Source organism: Pelobates fuscus, chromosome 4 (assembly GCF_036172605.1).
Source record: "Pelobates fuscus isolate aPelFus1 chromosome 4, aPelFus1.pri, whole genome shotgun sequence".
Lineage (NCBI taxonomy): Eukaryota > Metazoa > Chordata > Amphibia > Anura > Pelobatidae > Pelobates > Pelobates fuscus.
The window spans coordinates 56979663-57004205 of NC_086320.1; the positions used below are offsets into that span (position 1 = coordinate 56979663).

At 39.3% G+C, this 24543-nt stretch overlaps 1 protein-coding gene across 1 annotated transcript in view; it reads right to left on the minus strand.

Annotated features, from left to right (window-relative positions):
• VPS13B (vacuolar protein sorting 13 homolog B) overlaps positions 1–24543 on the minus strand; it is an 843188-nt gene that overhangs the window by 266903 nt on the left and 551742 nt on the right. Inside the window, exons 31-32 of the mRNA XM_063451210.1 lie at positions 21229–21432; positions 8148–8271 (exon numbers count right to left, since the gene is read on the minus strand). Of these exons, the coding sequence (XP_063307280.1) occupies positions 8148–8271; positions 21229–21432 (328 nt within the window). The remainder of the gene's footprint in view (positions 1–8147; positions 8272–21228; positions 21433–24543) is intronic.

Here is a 24543-nt window from a genome sequence, read left to right on the forward strand (position 1 = left end):
TAATAAGATGGGGCAGTGTGTACCATTAATAAGATGGGGCAGTGTGTACCATTAATAGGATGGGCAGTGTGTACCATTAATAAGATGGGGCAGTGTGTACCATTAATAGGATGAGGCAGTGTGTACCAGTAATAGGATGGGGCAATGTGTACTATTAATAGGATGGGGCAATGTGTACTATTAATAGGATGGGGCAATGTGTACCATTAATAGGATGGGGCAGTGTGTAACATTAATAGGATGGGGCAGTGTGTACCATTAATAAGATGGGGCAGTGTGTACCATTAATAAGATGGGGCAGTGTGTACCATTAATAGGATGAGGCAGTGTGTACCAGTAATAGGATGGGGCAATGTGTACCATTAATAGGATGGGGCAGTGTGTACCATTAATAGGATGAGGCAGTGTGTACCAGTAATAGGATGGGGGCAATGTGTACCATTAATAGGATGGGGCAATGTGTACTATTAATAGGATGGGGCAATATGTACCATTAATAGGATGGGGCAGTGTGTAACATTAATAGGATGGGGCAGTGTGTACCATTAATAAGATGGGGCAGTGTGTACCATTAATAGGATGAGGCAGTGTGTACCAGTAATAGGATGGGGCAATGTGTACCATTAATAGGATGGGACAATGTGTACCATTAATAGGATGGGGCAGTGTGTACTATTAATAGGATGAGGCAGTGTGTACTATTAATAAGATGGGGCAGTGTGTACCATTAATAGGATGGGGCAGTGTGTACTATTAATAGGATGGGGCAATGTGTACCATTAATAGGATGGGGCAATGTGTACCATTAATAGGATGGGGCAGTGTGTACTATTAATAGGATGAGGCTGTGTGTACTATTAATAGGATGAGGCAGTGTGTACCATTAATAGGATGGGCAGTGTGTACTATTAATAAGATGGGGCAGTGTGTACCATTAATAGGATGGGCAGTGTGTACCATTAATAAGATGGGGCAATGTATACCATTAATAGGATGGGGCAGTGTGTACCATTAATAGGATGGGGCAATGTGTACCATTAATAGGATGGGACAATGTGTACCATTAATAGGATGGGGCAGTGTGTACTATTAATAGGATGAGGCAGTGTGTACCATTAATAGGATGGGCAGTGTGTACTATTAATAAGATGGGGCAGTGTGTACCATTAATAGGATGGGGCAGTGTGTACTATTAATAGGATGGGGCAATGTGTACCATTAATAGGATGGGGCAATGTGTACCATTAATAGGATGGGGCAGTGTGTACTATTAATAGGATGAGGCTGTGTGTACTATTAATAGGATGAGGCAGTGTGTACCATTAATAGGATGGGCAGTGTGTACTATTAATAAGATGGGGCAGTGTGTACCATTAATAGGATGGGGCAGTGTGTACTATTAATAGGATGAGGCAGTGTGTACTACTTTAATAGGATGAGGCAGTGTGTACCATGAATAGGATGGGCAGTGTGTACTATTAATAGGATGAGGCAGTGTGTACCATTAATAGGATGGGGCAGTGTGTACTATTAATAGGATGAGGCTGTGTGCACCTTTAATACGATGGGGCAGTGTGTACCATTAATAGGATGGGGCAATGTGTACCATTAATAGGATGAGGCAGTGTGTACCATTAATAGGATGAGGCAGTGTGTACCATTAATAGGATGGGCAGTGTGTACCATTAATAAGATGGGGCAGTGTGTACCATTAATAGGATGGGGCAGTGTGTACTATTAATAGGATGAGGCTGTGTGCACCTTTAATACGATGGGGCAGTGTGTACCATTAATAGGATGGGGCAGTGTGTACCATTAATAGGATGAGGCTGTGTGTACTATTAATAAGATGGGGCAATGTATACCATTAATAGGATGGGGCAATGTGTACTATTAATAGGATGGGGCAATGTGTACCATTAATAGGATGGGGCAGTGTGTAACATTAATAGGATGGGGCAGTGTGTACCATTAATAAGATGGGGCAGTGTGTACCATTAATAGGATGAGGCAGTGTGTACCAGTAATAGGATGGGGCAATGTGTACCATTAATAGGATGGGACAATGTGTACCATTAATAGGATGGGGCAGTGTGTACTATTAATAGGATGAGGCAGTGTGTACTATTAATAAGATGGGGCAGTGTGTACCATTAATAGGAGGGGGCAGTGTGTACTATTAATAGGATGGGGCAATGTGTACCATTAATAGGATGGGGCAATGTGTACCATTAATAGGATGGGGCAGTTTGTACTATTAATAGGATGAGGCTGTGTGTACTATTAATAGGATGAGGCAGTGTGTACCATTAATAGGATGGGCAGTGTGTACTATTAATAAGATGAGGCAGTGTGTACCATTAATAGGATGGGCAGTGTGTACTATTAATAAGATGGGGCAGTGTGTACCATTAATAGGATGGGGCAGTGTGTACTATTAATAGGATGGGGCAATGTGTACCATTAATAGGATGGGGCAATGTGTACCATTAATAGGATGGGGCAATGTGTACCATTAATAGGATGGGGCAGTGTGTACTATTAATAGGATGAGGCTGTGTGTACTATTAATAGGATGAGGCAGTGTGTACCATTAATAGGATGGGCAGTGTGTACTATTAATAAGATGGGGCAGTGTGTACCATTAATAGGATGGGGCAGTGTGTACTATTAATAGGATGAGGCAGTGTGTACTACTTTAATAGGATGAGGCAGTGTGTACCATGAATAGGATGGGCAGTGTGTACTATTAATAGGATGAGGCAGTGTGTACCATTAATAGGATGGGGCAGTGTGTACCATTAATAGTATGGGACAATGTGTACTATTAATAGTATGGGACAATGTGTACTATTAATAGGATGGGACAATGTGTACTATTAATAGGATGAGACAATGTGTACTATTAATAGTATGGGACAATGTGTACCATTAATAGTATGGGACAATGTGTACTATTAATAGGATGGGACAACGTATACCATTAATAGGATGGGGCAATGTGTACCATTAATAGGATGGGGCAGTGTGTACCAGTAATAGGATGGGGCAATGTATACAATTAATAGGATGGGGCAGTGTGTACTATTAATAGGATGGGGCAGTGTGTACTATTAATAGGATGAGGCTGTGTGCACCTTTAATAAGATGGGGCAGTGTGTGCCATTAATAGGATGGGGCAGTGTGTACTATTAATAGGATGAGGCAGTGTGTACTACTTTAATAGGATGAGGCAGTGTGTACCATGAATAGGATGGGCAGTGTGTACTATTAATAAGATGGGGCAGTGTGTACGATTAATAGGATGAGGCTGTGTGTACCATTAATAGGATGAGGCTGTGTGTACCATTAATAGGATGGGCAGTGTGTACTATTAATAGGATGAGGCAGTGTGTACCATTAATAGGATGGGGCAATGTGTACCATTAATAGGATGGGGCAATGTGTACTATTAATAGGATGGGACAACGTGTACCATTAATAGTATGGGATAACGTGTACTATTAATAGGATGGGGCAGTGTGTACTATTAATATGATGGGACAATGTGTACCATTAATAGGATGGGGCAATGTGTACCATTAATAGGATGGGGCAGTGTGTACCAGTAATAGGATGGGGCAGTGTGTACCAGTAATAGGATGGGGCAATGTATACCATTAATAGGATGGGGCAGTGTGTACCATTAATAGGATGGGGCAGTGTGTACCATTAATAGGATGGGGCAGTGTGTACCATTAATAGGATGGGGCAATGTGTACCATTAATAGGATGGGGCAATGTGTACCATTAATAGGATGGGGCAGTGTGTACTATTAATAGGATGAGGCTGTGTGTACTATTAATAGGATGAGGCAGTGTGTACCATTAATAGGATGGGCAGTGTGTACTATTAATAAGATGGGGCAGTGTGTACCATTAATAGGATGGGCAGTGTGTACTATTAATAAGATGGGGCAGTGTGTACCATTAATAGGATGGGGCAGTGTGTACTATTAATAGGATGAGGCAGTGTGTACTACTTTAATAGGATGAGGCAGTGTGTACCATGAATAGGATGGGCAGTGTGTACTATTAATAAGATGGGGCAGTGTGTACCATTAATAGGATGAGGCTGTGTGTACCATTAATAGGATGAGGCTGTGTGTACCATTAATAGGATGAGGCAGTGTGTACCATTAATAGGATGGGGCAATGTGTACCATTAATAGGATGGGGCAATGTGTACCATTAATAGGATGGGACAACGTGTACCATTAATAGTATGGGATAACGTGTACTATTAATAGGATGGGGCAGTGTGTACTATTAATAGGATGGGGCAGTGTGTACTATTAATAGGATGAGACAATGTGTACTATTAATAGGATGGGACAATGTGTACCATTAATAGGATGGGGCAATGTGTACCATTAATAGGATGGGGCAGTGTGTACCAGTAATAGGATGGGGCAATGTATACCATTAATAGGATGGGGCAGTGTGTACTATTAATAGGATGGGGCAGTGTGTACTATTAATAGGATGAGGCTGTGTGCACCTTTAATAAGATGGGGCAGTGTGTGCCATTAATAGGATGGGGCAGTGTGTACTATTAACAAGATGGGGCAGTATGTACCATTAATAGGATGGGGCAGTGTGTACCATTAATAGGATGAGGCTGTGTGTACTATTAATAGGATGAGGCAGTGTGTACCATTAATAGGATGGGCAGTGTGTACTATTAATAAGATGGGGCAGTGTGTACCATTAATAGGATGAGGCTGTGTGTACCATTAATAGGATGAGGCTGTGTGCACCATTAATAGGATGAGGCAGTGTGTACCATTAATAGGATGAGGCTGTGTGTACCATTAATAGGATGGGGCAGTGTGTACTATTAATAGGATGAGGCAGTGTTTACCATTAATAGGATGAGGCTGTGTGTACCATTAATAGGATGGGGCAGTGTGTACTATTAATAGGATGAGGCAGTGTGTACCATTAATAGGATGAGGCTGTGTGCACCATTAATAGGATGGGGCAGTGTGTACTATTAATAGGATGGGGCAGTGTGTACCATTAATAGGATGAGGCAGTGTGTACCATTAATAGGATGGGCAGTGTGTACTATTAATAGGATGAGGCTGTGTGTACCATTAATAGGATGGGGCAGTGTGTACTATTAATAGGATGAGGCAGTGTGTACCATTAATAGGATGAGGCTGTGTGCACCATTAATAGGATGGGGCAGTGTGTACTATTAATAGGATGGGACAGTGTGTACCATTAATAGGATGGGCAGTGTGTACTATTAATAGGATGGGCAGTGTGTACTATTAATAGGATGAGGCAGTGTGTACCATTAATAGGATGAGGCAGTGTGTACCATTAATAAGATGGGGCAGTGTGTACCATTAATAGGATGGGGCAGTGTTTACTATTAATAGGATGAGGCTGTGTGCACCTTTAATACGATGGGGCAGTGTGTACCATTAATAGGATGGGGCAATGTGTACCATTAATAGGATGAGGCAGTGTGTACCATTAATAGGATGAGGCAGTGTGTACCATTAATAGGATGGGCAGTGTGTACCATTAATAGGATGGGGCAATGTGTACCATTAATAGGATGGGCAGTGTGTACCATTAATAGGATGGGCAGTGTGTACTATTAATAAGATGGGGCAGTGTGTACCATTAATAGGATGGGGCAGTGTGTACTATTAATAGGATGAGGCTGTGTGCACCTTTAATACGATGGGGCAGTGTGTACCATTAATAGGATGGGGCAATGTGTACCATTAATAGGATGAGGCAGTGTGTACCATTAATAGGATGAGGCAGTGTGTACCATTAATAGGATGGGCAGTGTGTACCATTAATAAGATGGGGCAGTGTGTACCATTAATAGGATGGGGCAGTGTGTACTATTAATAGGATGAGGCTGTGTGCACCTTTAATACGATGGGGCAGTGTGTACCATTAATAGGATGGGGCAGTGTGTACCATTAATAGGATGAGGCTGTGTGTACTATTAATAAGATGGGGCAATGTATACCATTAATAGGATGGGGCAATGTATACCATTAATAGGATGGGGCAGTGTGTACCATTAATAGGATGGGGCAATGTATACCATTAATAGGATGGGCAGTGTGTACTATTAATAGGATGGGGCAGTGTGTGCCATTAATAGGATGGGGCAATGTATACCATTAATAGGATGGGCAGTGTGTACTATTAATAGGATGAGGCAGTGTTTACCATTAATAGGATGAGGCTGTGTGTACCATTAATAGGATGGGGCAGTGTGTACTATTAATAGGATGAGGCAGTGTGTACCATTAATAGGATGAGGCTGTGTGCACCATTAATAGGATGGGGCAGTGTGTACCATTAATAGGATGAGGCAGTGTGTACCATTAATAGGATGGGCAGTGTGTACTATTAATAGGATGAGGCTGTGTGTACCATTAATAGGATGGGGCAGTGTGTACTATTAATAGGATGAGGCAGTGTGTACCATTAATAGGATGAGGCTGTGTGCACCATTAATAGGATGGGGCAGTGTGTACTATTAATAGGATGGGACAGTGTGTACCATTAATAGGATGGGCAGTGTGTACTATTAATAGGATGGGCAGTGTGTACTATTAATAGGATGAGGCAGTGTGTACCATTAATAGGATGAGGCAGTGTGTACCATTAATAAGATGGGGCAGTGTGTACCATTAATAGGATGGGGCAGTGTTTACTATTAATAGGATGAGGCTGTGTGCACCTTTAATACGATGGGGCAGTGTGTACCATTAATAGGATGGGGCAATGTGTACCATTAATAGGATGAGGCAGTGTGTACCATTAATAGGATGAGGCAGTGTGTACCATTAATAGGATGGGCAGTGTGTACCATTAATAGGATGGGGCAATGTGTACCATTAATAGGATGGGCAGTGTGTACCATTAATAGGATGGGCAGTGTGTACTATTAATAAGATGGGGCAGTGTGTACCATTAATAGGATGGGGCAGTGTGTACTATTAATAGGATGAGGCTGTGTGCACCTTTAATACGATGGGGCAGTGTGTACCATTAATAGGATGGGGCAATGTGTACCATTAATAGGATGAGGCAGTGTGTACCATTAATAGGATGAGGCAGTGTGTACCATTAATAGGATGGGCAGTGTGTACCATTAATAAGATGGGGCAGTGTGTACCATTAATAGGATGGGGCAGTGTGTACTATTAATAGGATGAGGCTGTGTGCACCTTTAATACGATGGGGCAGTGTGTACCATTAATAGGATGGGGCAGTGTGTACCATTAATAGGATGAGGCTGTGTGTACTATTAATAAGATGGGGCAATGTATACCATTAATAGGATGGGGCAATGTATACCATTAATAGGATGGGGCAGTGTGTACCATTAATAGGATGGGGCAATGTATACCAGTAATAGGATGGGCAGTGTGTACTATTAATAGGATGAGGCAGTGTGTACCATTAATAGGATGGGGCAGTGTGTGCCATTAATAGGATGGGGCAATGTATACCATTAATAGGATGGGGAAGTGTGTACTATTAATAGGATGGGGCAGTGTGTACTATTAATAGGATGGGGCAGTGTATACCATTAATAGGATGGGGCAGTGTGTACTAGTAATAGGATGGGGCAATGTGCACCTTTAATGGGATGGGGCAGTGTGTACCATTAATAGGATGGGGCAATGTGTACCATTAATAGGATGGGGCAATGTGTACTATTAATAGGATGGGGCAGTGTGTACTATTAATAGGATGGGGCAATGTGCACCTTTAATGGGATGGGGCAATGTGTGCCATTAATAGGATGGGGCAGTGTGTACTATTAATAAGATGGGGCAGTGTGTACTATTAATAGGATGGGGCAATGTGCACCTTTAATGGGATGGGGCAATGTGTGCCATTAATAGGAATAGGATGGGGTAGTGTGTACTATTCATAGCAGTAGTGATGAGGCAGTGTTCTATAGAAGTATTAATGAATGCGAGCATTAGTCACAGTATAATAATTTTGTGTATCAGTAGTTACTGCACAGTAGCTCTGTGAACGATAAATTACAGTGCAACAGTATTCTGGGTATACCATTAGTCCCAGTAAAATGGTCTGCCATGTGAACTTACCTCTGTGTGTGTATTCTCGGGGGACATTTTACTGAAGATAATAGCTGGTGCAGCAGTTACTCGAACCGTGAAATCGGTCAAAATTGGACTGAGAATCGCTCTCCGTTCTTGATGCCTCCTAATGCTGAGAACAGTAAGGGAACACATATTATCATTAGGTAACCTTAAACAGGCTCCCAGTGGTGGTTTAATTAGCAAACCACTGGCCATATAAAGAGAGAGATAATTACAGAAACTCTGAATGGCATTTGACATCATGTTAAAGAAAGTAGCAGAAAAAAAAATGTCAAAAGCTAGCGACTTTCCCATAGGATTTACTTCTTGGCTTACTTACTGCTAAGTTAATGTTTTGACCCATAATTATATCAATTACCTTGCCAGCACACAAAATTAAGACGTAACAGTGACAGAATTGGGAGTTATGTTGCATTTTAAATATCATCTAGAATACTTTAATTGGTCAGCGTGATCCTGGGAAAAAAAACACTGAACAAAAATGTGTATTGAATTCCAAGCGGAAAAGAGACACTTTTGAATTCATGTTTGTTTAATACATTATACATTGCATTCAATGTTACACGAGAATACCTCCCAAAAATAACTAAAAACAACAAAAATATAGTACGGATTAATGACAATGTAAACTTGCCCAAAACTGATGGATGTTTATCGTTTTCATACTTGCCCGTCACCTGTTTTTTAATGTCCAAAGAAAAAAAGATCACAGGCACTCCAAATGTTAAGCCGTATGCAGCTTTAATGTAACAAAATGCAACGCAACGTTTCGGCCAACAAAGGTCTTTTTCAAGCTTTTTTTCAAGCTGCTCAACCAGCTTGAAAAAGACCTTTGTTGGTCGAAACGTTGCGTTGCATTTTGTTACATTAAAGCTGCATACGGCTTAACATTTGGAGTGCCTGTGATCTTCTCTTCTTTGTATATTGTCCTGGGATTGCTGGTCCTGACCTGGAGCACCCTTGGCCGTTTGGATTGAGTGCGGTTCCCACTATTTACTCTGTTTTTTAATGTCGTCCTATTCAACAGCAACTCGTAATTTAATTTATTATACTGATATTAACAATTCTATAAGTATGAAATAAAGATTTACGTAGAGGGGCATTCTAAGTATCAAAACCTATACAGGCCACTATAATGATTATGGTGATAACAGCACCTTGGCACTGTCCCCCAGTATGGGGCCAAACCGTTTGCTAAGGACTGCCAATTCAATGTTGCTAAAGTGATACTGAAGTGGGTTCACCACTTTCTGGGGGAACAACATTGGGATATCCTGGAACCATAAACACTAGAGTGGACTGTAGTGGTTACTACTAGCATGCACATTGCATTCTTCACCTTTCATACTTAGACATTCTGCACCGTTCTACTTGCTGGTATGGGGAGAAGGGAGGGTGGGGGAGAAGGCATTCAAGATCTCTGCACACCCTCAAAAAAATGGTGATATCGCTGGTTAAACATATCAGCCGGAAAGGAAGTCATTGCAGAATGTCCTGCACTGGCCCTACTTTGAGCTACCCAGGGAGTTTCTAAAGTGTCTCCTGTAAAAAAGAGGATAGTACGGACATGAATCCCGAATTGGGATGGTCTTGCCAAATCCAGGACAGTTGGAAGGAATGTTAATTTAACCACTTCTGCGTTTCTGTGCAACGTGAGTTTCCTCCTTTACTTTGGAATCTTGACTGAACCTAATACATTCTATTGTATTGAAGAATCCAGCATGGTTTTATATCATCCATTCTCCCTTTTTTCGATGCCTGCTGAAGACAGAAATCTGCTCAGTATGATGTGGTGACTCCATAGTAGACTGTCGGACTGCCTGGATAGTGCAAAATGTGGCAATATGAATCCAGGAGCCAAATATTTATTTCTTCACACAACAAAACACTAGATATTATCCCACGTAGTATCTATTTAATCGGTTTTATTTTTCCGACCTGCTAATAAAATAGAGATTAATGGGTTTATTTTTTGAAAGTGAATTTGGATTACGATGTATTACAGCACCAGTTAAATGCTTCAATACACCGGATTGAAAGTTTATCTTTTCATAATTACACACTGAAATTATAATATCTGTGTTTGAAAATGAAACTAAAACAGTCACCCAAAACAAGTAGATTTCCATTTGAAACCCAGGTCATTCAAAAGCCAGGATGGAAATATCTCCATAAACCTTGGCATCCATTTCTCAGAGGTTTACTTTGCCAAGTCCAAGGACACATCGTTGTACGGATGTAAACATGAAAATCTGTGGCAGAAAAGCATTAGAATACCTCATCTAAAGTGGAGAACTTAGCAGATGAAGGTCCGGCACACTTCACAACTAAGCTACATAACGCAGGAAAAAATGAAGACTAGAACAGTGTCATCATGGTGCCCCTTCATCATGATTAGGAACTAGATTTGGAAGGGCAAATGCAGATCATAGAAAAAAAAAGTGAGTTTGGTTATGATTAATGTATTTATCTTTTCTGTTGCCATGGCATGGACACAATTATAAGCCCCAAGTCTCTAAAAGCAATCTTGCTCCTAGTTATCTCTTCTTTCCCAAACCTTTTATTACTTCCTCCCATCAATCCTACTCATCCCTTCCTCTCCCTAAAATCTCACCCCTACCATCATGCTTTGTAACCTCCTATCATTCCCGTTCCTATTCCCATAATGACATGACTTCCATCCATCCTTGTCTTTCTGCGTACTTCATTCACTCCAAACATATCTCTTTCCTATATTCATAGGTCTTGTTTCCTATAGGCTCCTCCCGTTCCATTGTCAAACACCCATTCCTTATACCCTGGACTTTAAGCATAGCTGCAGGTTCTCTGACACATATTATGTTACATTACAGCAGCCGATGCACAGGGAGTGGGGCTGCGTGGATTGATAGCGGCTTCAGCTGTCTATGACTGCACTGTCTCATGCAGTAGGCAACTCTGGATCTCTGATGTTGTAAAAAATAAATAAAAATAGAAGAATAACTACAGAGCTAACACAATATTACTTCATGTAACATAAGGTCTCACCTGTTCAACTGGCCTATCAGTTTTGCTTATTTATTTATTTTTATTACAAGAGATAAATCAGCCATAATTTTACAAGGGAGGTTTTAATACACTTTTACCCATCCAAAACATTTTATTTTTGTTTAACAGGCCTATGTCTTTCCAGTTCTTTATCAAAGTAATAAATGTTACAAGTGATAAGGGATTCATTGTCAGCACTGATCAGAGAAGAGAAACTTGTGAGGGTAAAAAAAAAAAAAAAAAAATCATAGCAAATTTTATTAACTATTAATCAAAAAAGAAAAATAAAAAACGCACAGAAGCATAATTTGTGATTTGGAAAAAGTACAAAGCCATTTCAGCTTATATGTATTTGAACTTGTTTTTCCCATGGCTTTGAAAAGTGATGGAGACAAGAGGGGGATAACATAGCATTTTCTGCCAAGTCAAGATGTCTGATACGGACTCAGAAGACATATTGTTTCTGTCAACTTAAATTAGTTTTTTAGAGTGAAATCCAAGCTGATATAAAATCGGCTTCTCCGAAGACATCTCAGGCCAAAGTAAGATAAAAGAGACAATATCATTAATATTGTGTTGCAGGAATTTCATCTTTAGCATTAATCATAAGATATTTTTTCTAAAATCAAAAGCTTAATATGTTTTTAATCTAAGGATGGTTTTTATTATATGTGTTGTGAACTGATAGCAGGGGATAGCAACAATTACTAAAGTAGCAGGTGCAATGCAGTGCATCCATACTTGTCATTGTAGATTATCCTGAGGATGGCCAGCAGTTAGTCATTTACTCATCCAACCATTGACCTGCAACCACCATAATTCTCAGTAATCTTTCCGATTGCTTTTATTTAGTTTGAGAGTAGTTTGAAAACAGCTGGAAAGTTGTCCTTGTGTCAACCCAAAGCTCAGCTCTCCCCTCAGGTGTTCAAAAGGGTTCAGGCTCAGGATTTTTCCAAAATACATTGGTTCATACTCACCACAATTCAGGGGAAATCTCTCAAGAACCTGGTCTGACATTAACTACTATGTTTACTAAATGTACAACTAATAACATTTCAGTATAATCATTATACACCATAAAATAAACTTTGCCCAACACTCGGCAACATGAAAATTGCATTTTATTTTAATGAATCGATAGGTTCTGAAACTTGGAGGTTAAAAATTCCAAAACTTGCACCATGTTACAATTTTCCTAGCATTTCTAAGGGTACACACTATATCAGAGGATGCATTGCTTTCTAGATTAGTGCACTGCAAAACAGTCCTACGATGATCCTTTTCTTGGTGGAAACTAACAGTTTATCGGACAAGAGTACAATTTAAAAAAAAAAGCACAAAAAGAAAGTGTATCTGCATGTCCTGCTTCGACTATATAAACAAGAAAAATAACAAAAAGTTGATAAGAACTAAATGAATAAAAAACAAAACAAAAAGGAAATCAGAAGAGAAGGTATGACAGGTGGGTAGGAGATGGAAAGACAAAATATTTCCAACCGTCTCAAGATGAAAAAAATTGGGTGATACATTAGTAACAATCTTTTTTTTTTTCTTTTTCATTCACCTACGAGGAGGAACTAAATCCAAAAATCTCTAAATCTTCAACTGATCACAACATTGAGACCACTGGCGATGCAGCCAGTACTCTAGATAAATTGATTTTCAATTTAATATGAGTTGGTCTTGACATATTAGACTGGTATCCAGATCTGTTTGGAAATGTGCTTTTAGTGTGTTATTAGTAGGTTAGTCCACTAATTTCATTTACACATGTAAAAATACATTCACACACAAGCATTACACTATTAACCAATTATTAAACTAACATACTTACTCCCGAGGGCCTCACTTTAAATCTCGGGATAAGCTTTTTAGATCACAATCTGCTAGAAAAACATTTCAAATTATTTATTTACAAGAACTCCCATGGATTTTAATGATGACTTCTGTGGGTAAATCAGTTGAATTTATTATTGATTTATTTCTTGTAACACATTGTGATCATTTGAATGGCTTATCCAAACGAAATAAACAGAGGCCTAAATTGACAAGAAACAAAATCAAACCATTTATTTTATATAAAAACTATTTATGGTTTACGCCATCCCTTACGGCTCAATTACTTACAACACACAGGACCATATAAAACTGGATTATTAAAAATAATATAAAGTAAAATAAACAAAAAGAGAGAAAGAGCACGGCACTGATCTCATTGGACAATGGAAACACTATGTTGAATATTTTTTATTTATGAAAAAAATGTTGGGAGAGCGTTCAGAATATTGTGTTTTTCGCTCCTGTCAATCTCTCTCTCCCAAAATCACTTTCGCTGTGCCATATGATCCCTTCCTCGTCCATGCTTTGCTGTTACAGGGATCACATGGATGCATAAACAATGCAGACGGACAGCTTTCATATTGGAGCTGGCCGCTATACAGTTTAATAGGAGTGCGCTTGTATAACCCCTTATTAATCTCATCGTGCCAGGTACGTTATTTTTCTCCAACAGGTTCCTGACACATTATCGTCATATAGGAGATAATTAATTACTTCCGTGAAGCGTTTAGGGATTTGTAAATAATGTGGATTTTGCATCTAATGTTTTAATTGGCTATAAAAATGTTTTAGAACAATACAAAATTGTAAACAACGAAACAAGACTATAACAGCTTGCCATCATCTAATGGTTACTAAAATGTAAGATAAAATAATGCCTAACATGAGGACTGCCAGGCACCACTCTCTGCCGCCACTACTTCTGACAGAGAGCCGGAAGCTCTCTGCCTTGCTACTCCTGGAGGTGCATGGTTTAGCAAATTGGCTGAGAGTGATCAGTTGATGCTTTCAGTCAGTAAGCTAGAGTATGCTGTAGTCCACAACCACACTTGGAGTGTTCCTTTAAGTATATGAATTTGTTCTGAAATCACTGGCTGTTTTCTAGTTTTATTTTTTGTTACTATTTTTTTGAGATAGAACAATTATTTTTAAGCAGAAAAATGTGAAACTGCGTTTTTAAGTATGTTTTAAAGATACATCTCAGTTACAATTTATATATTTTACACACACACACAAACGCTTTACATATGCACAAACTAGGGGACCGGCAGTGTCCCTACTACCACATTTCATTTATTTAACTGCAGAGGCAAAGTAGCATTTCATTTATTTGCTTAGTTCTCTTCATTCTGTCCAAAGTACCATTTAGGTGGTTAATAGTGGAATATGTTTCATTCCTGGCTCTCTGCTATGCTTGTATTACAGCAGCATGTAAGCCTACTTAACAATACATGGATTTTTCAGCTTTGGTTTTCCAGACTATTATTCATTAACTTACACGTCGCCAACATATTCTGCGGCGTATCTACGTAAGACATGCTGTCACACGGTTATAGAATTTAAAAGGAACACTAAGGAACATGGGACATTATCTATAAGCCTTTCTATACAATTAAGAACCTTTCCAAAACTGCATAAAAATAAAATAAAACAAAATCTGCACTGTGATTTATGGGGACCAGTAGGGATCGAGTCATATAAATTAAAAAAAATATATTTTCAAAGTAATATTACTATATCATTTATAATATACACCAGTGAGGCGAGTTTATTCTGTTTGGGAGGAGTGGGGGGGCCTCAATAGTCTGAATGTTTCATTAAATTCCAGAAACATTAAATGTGGCATTAACATTTAGAAGCCTCCTTTTTTCTCCGGCGCCCTACGACGCTCCAGGAGGCAGAATAGTTCATAGAGCACACGCAGTCTGTATAAAGCACACAGACATGTGCATTCAATGAGAACAAGTTGTGCTGGCATGTGCAGGGGCACAGTGCCTTATCACCAATGAGCTATTGCAAAGAAACATAACTCAAGGCATATTATACATCTGTAGTTCTCTCATTTAGATGGAGAAATGTATAAAAAGCAGAGACTGGAATCAATTCCAACAGCTTATACCCAAAAAACAAAATACCACGGTCGCAGCTGTTGCTGGGGCTAGTCTTGGAGAAAGGCCGAAAAAGTGGAGTTAACGGAGAGGGTGTGGAGGAAAATGAACAGGGAAGCTGTCGTTTCTGGTTCCTTTATGGGGATCTAAAGTATGACACGGCCAATTACAAGAGAGCATTACTGTTTCGCAATGACGGAATCCATCTGTTAGATATATTTTCAGAGGCTGACTGTGGTTTTCAGGCCAACAAATGGTTTCTTTGAAACAAGTAGAGTTGGCAGAGGAGGGAGAAACTCTGCTAGTGACTGCTCTTCCTAATGTCAGAGCAAAGATCACAGTCTGCTTGGAGGAGAAAGATGTTTGCGACTGCAGAAGGTTCAACCTTCCATCGCTTCACACATGGGAATTTCCAAGCAGAGCAGATTTACTGGAGTCAGACAGGGACTTCTCCGTTTATAGCTTCTCACAAACGGACAGAACCTAATCCTGTAATAAATACTGGTAAATGTTTAGCATGGCTTGGTACACAGAGGACAGGGCACGTGTAAATTTAGCAACTATCAAGACACTAATAATAATGGCAGTAGGGGAGATCAGAAAATTGGCCACGTAAAGCACTCATGCCAGAGACCTTCTGTGAAACTGGATGTGGAAAAATGATCATCCAAGACGTGGAAGAAAGTGACAAATTATTGTCAGCCTGGTAATCGGATATAAAGATCACGAGACCCCAGAGAATGAAATAAACCTTTGCTCACAGCACATTTCTGCATTTATTTACCAAAAAAAAAAAAGCATGAGAGAATTTCTTGCACCACATTCTGGGTGAATAACCAGTGGAATTAAGAGGACACTATGAGAACTAACCCCTGTTTATTAATCATTAAATATAGGTTCAATTCACTAACAAATGTGAATAAAAAGTCTGAAAAGAGACATTCTTCCGTGATAAGCTATGCAATATGTATTAGTTCGATTTGTTCTTGGAGTGTTTAACAACAGACGTTTGACAGACAAGTAAGGTTTCGAGGAAAATCTTAAAAAAATTGAGTGGTCAATAAATGGTTACATACAAACGGTTCAGAAAAGGACAAAGTCATAGCCTCGGACACAGAGAACCAACAGGCCAATATTGGTGGATAGTACGGTTTTAGATTTTCAGAATAAAAATGTTTAGTTCTCTTTTTCAAGCTTTAGAAAATCTGATGGAGTTTGTGAAATAGGTGTGAGCGGAATTTATTTTAATACGTATGAAACATTTACACTTAGCATCTAAGATCCCTGGATGAATGCACTTCATTTGTGGATCTCATATAGTTCCCAAATTGACCAGTAATATGCAAAATATTTTTGCAAACCAAAGATAGCCCTCCTTAATATTGATAAATATAATTGACGTACTTTACCCTGTGCGGCAAATAGCCGCCGACCAGTAAGAAGTAGTTACAGGGTTTCAAACAATATAGAAACTTTGCCATTAAGCAATGGCTCTCATGTTAATCTGAGACATGACAAACACCTGTTTTGTTGGTTACCGTCGAAAGTAAATTTTTTTCTTTTTTGAATTTAAACGTTTTTGTATGAAATGATCAATTCTTAACGCTGATGTGTTTTATTTAAAAGTACTAAACCAAAACAATATATCAGGAAACAAAACATTTAAGAGTGATATGCTTCTAAAATAGTCTTCAATACATGCAAAGTCTTTGAACATTCCAATGTTTGAAAGTGATATTAGATTGCTACATACGTGTTCTGGCACAATGGCCCTCCGCAGCTGGTCTGGGTCAGTGTATCTAAATGCGATACTGTGTTAGCCTAAATAACGAAGTTTCAGTACGATAACATTACAGCTGAGAATGAATGAGGAGGACATTGAAGCCCTAAACTAATAATTTGTCTGACTCTTTGGGCCAACATGTCCATATAAACACACATCTACACATGATCAAGTGACTTTCGCCAGACGCACTCCCATACTGCTTTGTTCTTAGCCGAATGTTGTCTTCCATTCAGATAACACTTGAAAGCAGGAGCTTGTTTGGTATATTTAAACTGTCACTGATCCAATTTTTAAGTGAGCTTCAAGCAACAGTATTATGCTCTCCTTGAATTTATCTCAAGGTTTGGTTTAAGATAAGTAGAATCCAGCTCACAATCGCTTTAAAGCACTTTGTTTAATTCCTAGTACATACATATTAAAGCTGCCCACCTGTGGTTTGTTTTTATAAAAGTGTAAGTTATAGATTTTGCCTTGTTACACGGCATAAAACGTCACATCATAGAGAAGATAATGTGTTCTGGAATATTTTACATCATTTGATCACATTCAGCGGGACTAGTCTAATAAACACACCACCACAATGTATACAAAGAGCATGAGTCAAATTTTAAATGTAAATCCTAGTCCGGGTCTAATGTTCTTCCAGCTAATCTTGCTCTATGGCTTGTAACATTCGTTCTGACTTAAACAAATAATCAGCAAGGAATTACATGCGGGTGTTAATGGTCACTGCTACGCCATTTTCAAACAAATTATATTACTTTCCACTCTTAAAAAATTGAATATAATAACAGAACTATTGGATTTGGAAGGTTCTATTCAGCTTAGATGACTAAGTTTTCTATTGCAATAATAATGGCGATTGGCTGAAGGTTTGGTCTTGTTAATATACAGGATACCAGGAGTATTTTACAAGTCAGATGGGGTCGCTGCTAAAACACTAGCCTCGTGATGTTCGATTTGACAGACCACCAACGCGGGAATAAAATATGCGGTCAGGTTCCGATGCTGCATTATGATCTGAAACTAGGCAATGGTCTTTTAGAAGTAAACCAGTTGTGAATAGTCTTGTATACAAAATGGCAGAAACGGCACAGGTTTATGATTACAGCTTTAAGATATTGCTAATTTTACTGATGATTGGTGGTAGAAATATTTGAGCTCTGATCCTTTTTACCATTCCATTTGTCATTAATTACTTTAGCTCCTGCCCTATAACACTCAGCATTTACAGCTCAACCCAGTGGCGTACATACCGGGGTCGCAGGGGTCGTGGCTGCGAACGGGCCCGGACCACCAGGGGGCCCGGCCAGCCTTGCGACCCGGTATGTACCCAGTACGGCCAGCCTCTTCTCCTGGGGGGCCCCCGAGGCTGGCCCTGGGATCACCGGGCGGGCAGGCAGGCTGGCGGATCAGTTTTCGCACCGGGGCCCCATGGGTTGTGTGTACACCACTGGCTTAACCTACTGTATGAATATACAATTTATTTTTAATTCTTTATCTAATAAACAAAAGGATGGTCTCAAAACTGACAAGTTCAAATTATACTCCTAATATTATTACTACGAATGATACCAGTGGTGTATGTTGGATTTTTGCTGCACTAGGCATGACAAAACTTGGGCACCCCTTAATCTAAATTTCCCCCACCACTTCCTGTCAAGGCTGTACCTCTTCCTGTTTAAGACTATTATGCACTTTGACTGACAGACACACGCCCTCACTGATGCATTCACTGACATACTCACTGGCAGATACAGTCATTGGCACACACACTATTTAACCTACACAAAGTGTCCCACTCACTGACAGGCATACACACTCAGATACACAGACATTGACATACACACACTGTTTTGACAGACTCTGACAGACACACAATCACTCACACACAAACTGAGACACACATACACACATTCACTGACAGACGCAGACACACACACACACACACTCACTGTCAGACACAGTCACTGACAGAAACATACATATTCACTGACAGAACCACACTGATAGTGACACACTTACACACACTTACTCATAAACTCACAAATTATATATTTATTTAATTTTTAATTTGTTGTTTTTTTTTTAAATCTACCCAGCCTTTCTACCTTTGGGAGACACAGAGTGCATTATTTCCCTATCTCTCTGGGGTCCAGTGTGGCTGCTGGGCTGGCTGCTGCTTGGCTGACTGATGGCTGGGCTGGCTGCTTGCAGGGCTTCCTGCTGGCTTGGCTGCTGGGCAGGCAGGCGGGCATGCAAAGGAGGCAGTAATCAGGGAGATTAATCTGTAATTTCCCTGCTCTACTCCTTCATGTTCCGCATAGTGATGCCTGATCCAGAGTGACATCATATTCTGCTTCCGACATCACAGCAGAACATGCAAGGGAGCAGAGCAAGAACAACATGGAGAACAGCGCTCCATCGCCGCCCGGCTACAATAGACATGGTCAAGCACCTTGGTTGGCCCTAAGGTGGCCAGCCAGCTCTGGGGCCTCACATGAAACGAGACTAACAGAGCATCTGCTGGTGTGTTTGGGGAGGCGGTTTTTGTTGCCCCCTGGAAAGTGCCGCCCAAGGCAAATGCCTTGTTAGCCTTGTGATAAATACAGCACTGAATGATACAATACACCCCCTGGAAAGTGCCGCCCAAGGCAAATGCCTTGTTAGCCTTGTGATAAATACAGCACTGAATGATACAATTACACCATACGTGGAGAAGTATATAAGGCTAAGCAGAGATTAATCTCATATTTCTAATTATTTCTGCATCCTACATTAGAGAGTCACTAGATGGTGGTGATCTACAACAAAATTAAACAAAGACCGGAAGTATAATAAAAGAAATGATTTCTTTGCCAGTGGGAATCTTCATGTCTGTGGCAGAAATGAGAAGGTGGCTCAGAAGATGTCAGCTATAACATAGGGAAGTTGTTGGAAGTAATCAAGGCCAGGCTGTGCACAGTTTCTTCCAGAGATGGACCTGATTCTTTGTACAAGCCATGCTGTGGATTTAGCAGGACCCACACATCTTACTACATTTATACAGTATACACCCACTGTATAGAACTCCACTTTACAGAACTTTCACATATATTTACATCCTACTCATTTTGTCTTTGCCACTGTACAACTGCATTGGCTTTCACTTCGATTCTTGTGAAGCATCAAGTTGCTCACCCCACGTGCTTAATATTTAATTACGGTGATTTGAGGCTTATATAGGCCACTCAAAACCCTAGAAACCAGCATGCTAAGTCCAACGTATGGGCACTATACTCCCTTTCAAAAACTAAACAGGTCCGATAAAGACTGGATACAATGTGGTAGGCATTAAAACTGCCCATTAAGTAGAGGTTAACTATAAGTTAAGAAATAAAATAAAAATAAAGGCTGGGTACATAATGCAGGCAGTGCCCACATTACAATGGTCCATGTGGTGAGGTTCGTTACATGTGGAGTTTCCCCTGGTCTCCACTCCATCTGTTAGAGATGACCCTTGGTCATGTTATCAGTGTCAGGAGGATTTACAAGAATCTGTTTGCATTGAGCCAAACCCCTATAACGGATTTCTGTACTTTCCAAATCTGACCTCAACGCTGACTCCAGGATACTTTTCTGAAAGCTTAAATTATCTATGATATATCCTTACAGAATATTTACTGTAATGTAACTAGAATGTCAGAATCCCATGACATATACATAACGGTGAGCCATTATTAACGACTGCCACTAGCTAATACACAAAATATAGAGGTAACCGCTGAGAGATTTTCTTTCTTTTTTTATTGTCATTATGTCTACAATATTTCAGTTCCTACGGGCTGCTACATGCAGTCAGCATCTTTACAGTATGTCGAATAAAATATCACAGATTTGGGCAAAACTTTTTAATCTTTAAAAATCTTTAAAGTCTCTTTTTTTGGATTCTTAGACACGTACGCTTACCATGCTTTTCTGTTTGGGCTTCTTCCCTCTTTTTACTATGTGACCAGCACACACCAGCCCATCTCTCTCTTATTTTGTTTTTAATAACTGGTGCCAGACTGAAAGAAAATTAGGTATTTCCCAAGAAATGGGAGGAGTTAATTAGATCTGAGTCATAAAAAAAGGACCATGATCTCTCATTTTTTTCATATAATGTGTTTTCTTTTGGTTAGGCTGTATTAATTTTTAGCTAGGAAGCTTGTAGATGCTGTATTTGCTACATTTTCCACAGCAAAATACTAATACTATATACATAAATGATAACACAGTGAAAAGAGGAATAAGTGTATAAAAAACAAACCGTGGAAATAAAGCCTACCTGCTGGCCATATTCCATTCCAGAGCTGGATTCTGGGATCCACGGTCCCCTTCTGTCAATAGCCCCCCATTGTTATTCTCCTTCTCTGGTTTCAGCTGATCCCATTGAGCAGTTCCGATGTTAATAGACTGCAGGTCGATCTGGTATTGCCTGTCTTCCACTTCTGATCCTGGGTCCTTCAGGATTCCCAAGTTCAAAGCACGTCTACAATGAAAGAATACACATATATATGCTTAGTTCAATTAGTTAAAAAAAATGAAGTGTTAAAGGGTCTATCAGAGTAGTGATGATTCCTTTATACGCATATCTTTCATGAGGAATTTTTGTTTTTCACTATGGTAGTCGAGTGAAATGTGCTGCTGGCAAAAAAAGGAGTTTCATCCCACACAATCGGTGTCATGAATGTCCAAAATGGGACAAGTAGGGGGCCAGCGCACTGATCTGACCTCTCCTTAGCAGAGCCTGCAAGTGTCAGGGTGGCCTGTAGAGGACCTATACAGTAGCCGGGGTGTTACACTGTCTTACTAAAACTGTAAAAGTAAGACACTGATAATTCCTACTAGAGGGGCAAAGGTTTAAAAATAATATCAGGAAGTATTACTTTACTGAGAGGGTAGTGGATGCATGGAATAGCCCTCCAGCTAAAGTGGTTGAGGTTAACACAGTAAAGGAGTTTAAGCATGCATGGGATATCCTAACTATAAGATAAGGCCAGGGAGTAATGAAAGTATTTAGAAAATTGGGCAGACTAGATGGGACGAATGGTTCTTAGCTGCCGTCATATTCAAAGTCATGATCTTGGACTACTGTTCCGCAGAAAAAAATTGTCCCAATTGATCAACCAAGAGTTGACAACAAGTTACTATGACAACAGATCCATATTTATTATGAATCAAACAAATTCTACAGCGGTTGAATTATAAATTTTTTAAAGGAAATCTGTCACCTAAGTGGTGCTTGAGGCATGTGGACACACAAAGCAAACCAAACCAGAAATACAGATAGACACAAGAATCACTAGGTCCCATAAACCAAGTCACTGTCTAAAAATGAATGCGCCCTCAGGTTATTCGCAATACGTAGTGTCCACATAGTATGATTGTGTTCACAAGGACATTAAGAAAGAAAATACCTAAGTTATAAAAAGGAAAACTGCAAGTGGGATCTAAAATGAGTGGCAAATGGATTGAAATCTGTGCCGTGGAAAATTGCTACTGACTAAACTATACTCCAATTTAAGCATCGTTTATACAGATTCCATTTTAACATTTCCTCCTAGGCAGCTATAAGTCCAGTTCACCAAATACAACTAACTCTAACCCCTCTTGGGTTTAGAACACATTGTAACCAACCAGTGTTCTGTTTGCAAATTATCATTTCAATTATTTGCCAGTTTAGAATATAAAAAAATAAAAATTTAAAAAATTGTTCTTTTAGTTATTCTCATTTTGTCTTTTTCCAGTTTTTATTTTCTGTAACAACATGAGCGAATCTTCTATCTTCCATTTGGTGTGATGTTTCCCTAAGTGAACTTGCCAGTTTGTGTTGCAGGACACACAGACTTGCTGAAACCTTAATAAATATTTGCCTATCCGGGCATCGCTCCAATTTACATTTTTTTAGATGGAGGAAATATTTTTTCATCTTCAAAAGAGCAAGTATGCCCAGTCTTGTGGGATATACAATTTTTGCCTCTCTTGGGACAGACATAAAGGAATTTGTCTGTGAATAGAAGCTTGGTTTTTAACAGACCTTAATATATTTCTTTTCCAGTAATTTTTCCCCCAACTGTTAATTTATTTTTTATTTTTTTTTAAACGTGCAGCTGAACATCTAATCTTAACCAATTCTTTAAGTGTACTACATGCAATTAACAGCCTACATTGAAATATTACTGTGTACATTTAAAACTCAAACCTAGTTTTTACAGCTTCTTTCCCAGAGGTCACAGTGATATCATTTATTTCCTTAACCAAGGCGGTTTTATGAATACGTGCATACTCCTTTATATTACAAATCATTGAGTGACATCAGGTTGCACTTTATCCTTCGTATTTGCTTTGGCTATTTATAATAAAGGTTTGACGTACCTTTCTGGCAATATCAGCCATAACAAAAAGCACTCGATGACATATCGTACCGAGCTATGCGTTTAGCTCTTCTACAATATTACAGAGTGAAAATCCTCTTTATTCAATGGCACTATGGGGAAATATTCTAACCATCAAAACAGCAGAACATGTTTCAAGAAACGTACGGCACAGAACATTAAGAACTACGTGACTATGCAGATTAAATTAACTTCCAGATCCTGGTATAAAAACTAAATCAGAGCAATGTATTACATGGTTCTGTTACTTTTATTAATCATGGGCTTTTTTTTTTTTTGTGTTAATTCTTTTTTTTTTTCTGACTGTCCCGACCATTCCATTACAAACTCTAGTTAATGAGAATATTATGGTTCTGGTATAGAGACAAACATTTACATTATGGTGTAATACATTGGCTTTTTCACATTTTTAACCCCTTAAGGACCAAACTTCTGGAATAAAAGGGAATCATGACATGTCGCACATGTCATGTGTCCTTAAGGGGTTAAAGAGACACTCAACACCATAACCACTACAGCACATTGTTCCACACAGCACAAGTGGCGCACATTCTCTGACGTTGCACTAATAATCAGGAAGCTACACTTTCACCCCTCAGTCAATACTTGGAATTGTGTAACTTGGGCAGCAATTACAGTAATTCTTGGGGTAATTATATCAGCATTGCACATCTGGAGCCTGATATATTTGACCAACAGTCTTGGCAACATTGCTTAAACAATCTTGGCCAAGATGGGGATAACTGGTGAACAACAATCTTTAAATTTATATTTTAAATAGATGTAACCACCCATTGCCACTAATGTAAGAAAAAGAGGTATGTGTCCAATACTTGCTTTCCAGCTTTTGTGTTACAAAATCTTGGTCACACAGTTACCAATCGTGGCCTGATCTTATTTCCTCTTACATTTACACTGAAATAACTTTAAATATAAACATTACTTCATAACATTGTTACTTAAATGGGTAATTTTAATTTTTGCTTTATCAATTATATACAATTTTTTACTGTTATACTCGGGAGACTTCGCTGAAGACAAATATTAGTGTTTCAAAACAGTAAAACGTATCACAACAATATCATCAGTGAAAGTGCCGTTTGTGTGTAAAAAAATAGCAAAAAACTTCACTTTCACTGACAATATCATCGCTGTGATATGCTTTATGTTTTGAAACACTAAGATTTGTGTTCAGCAAAATCTCC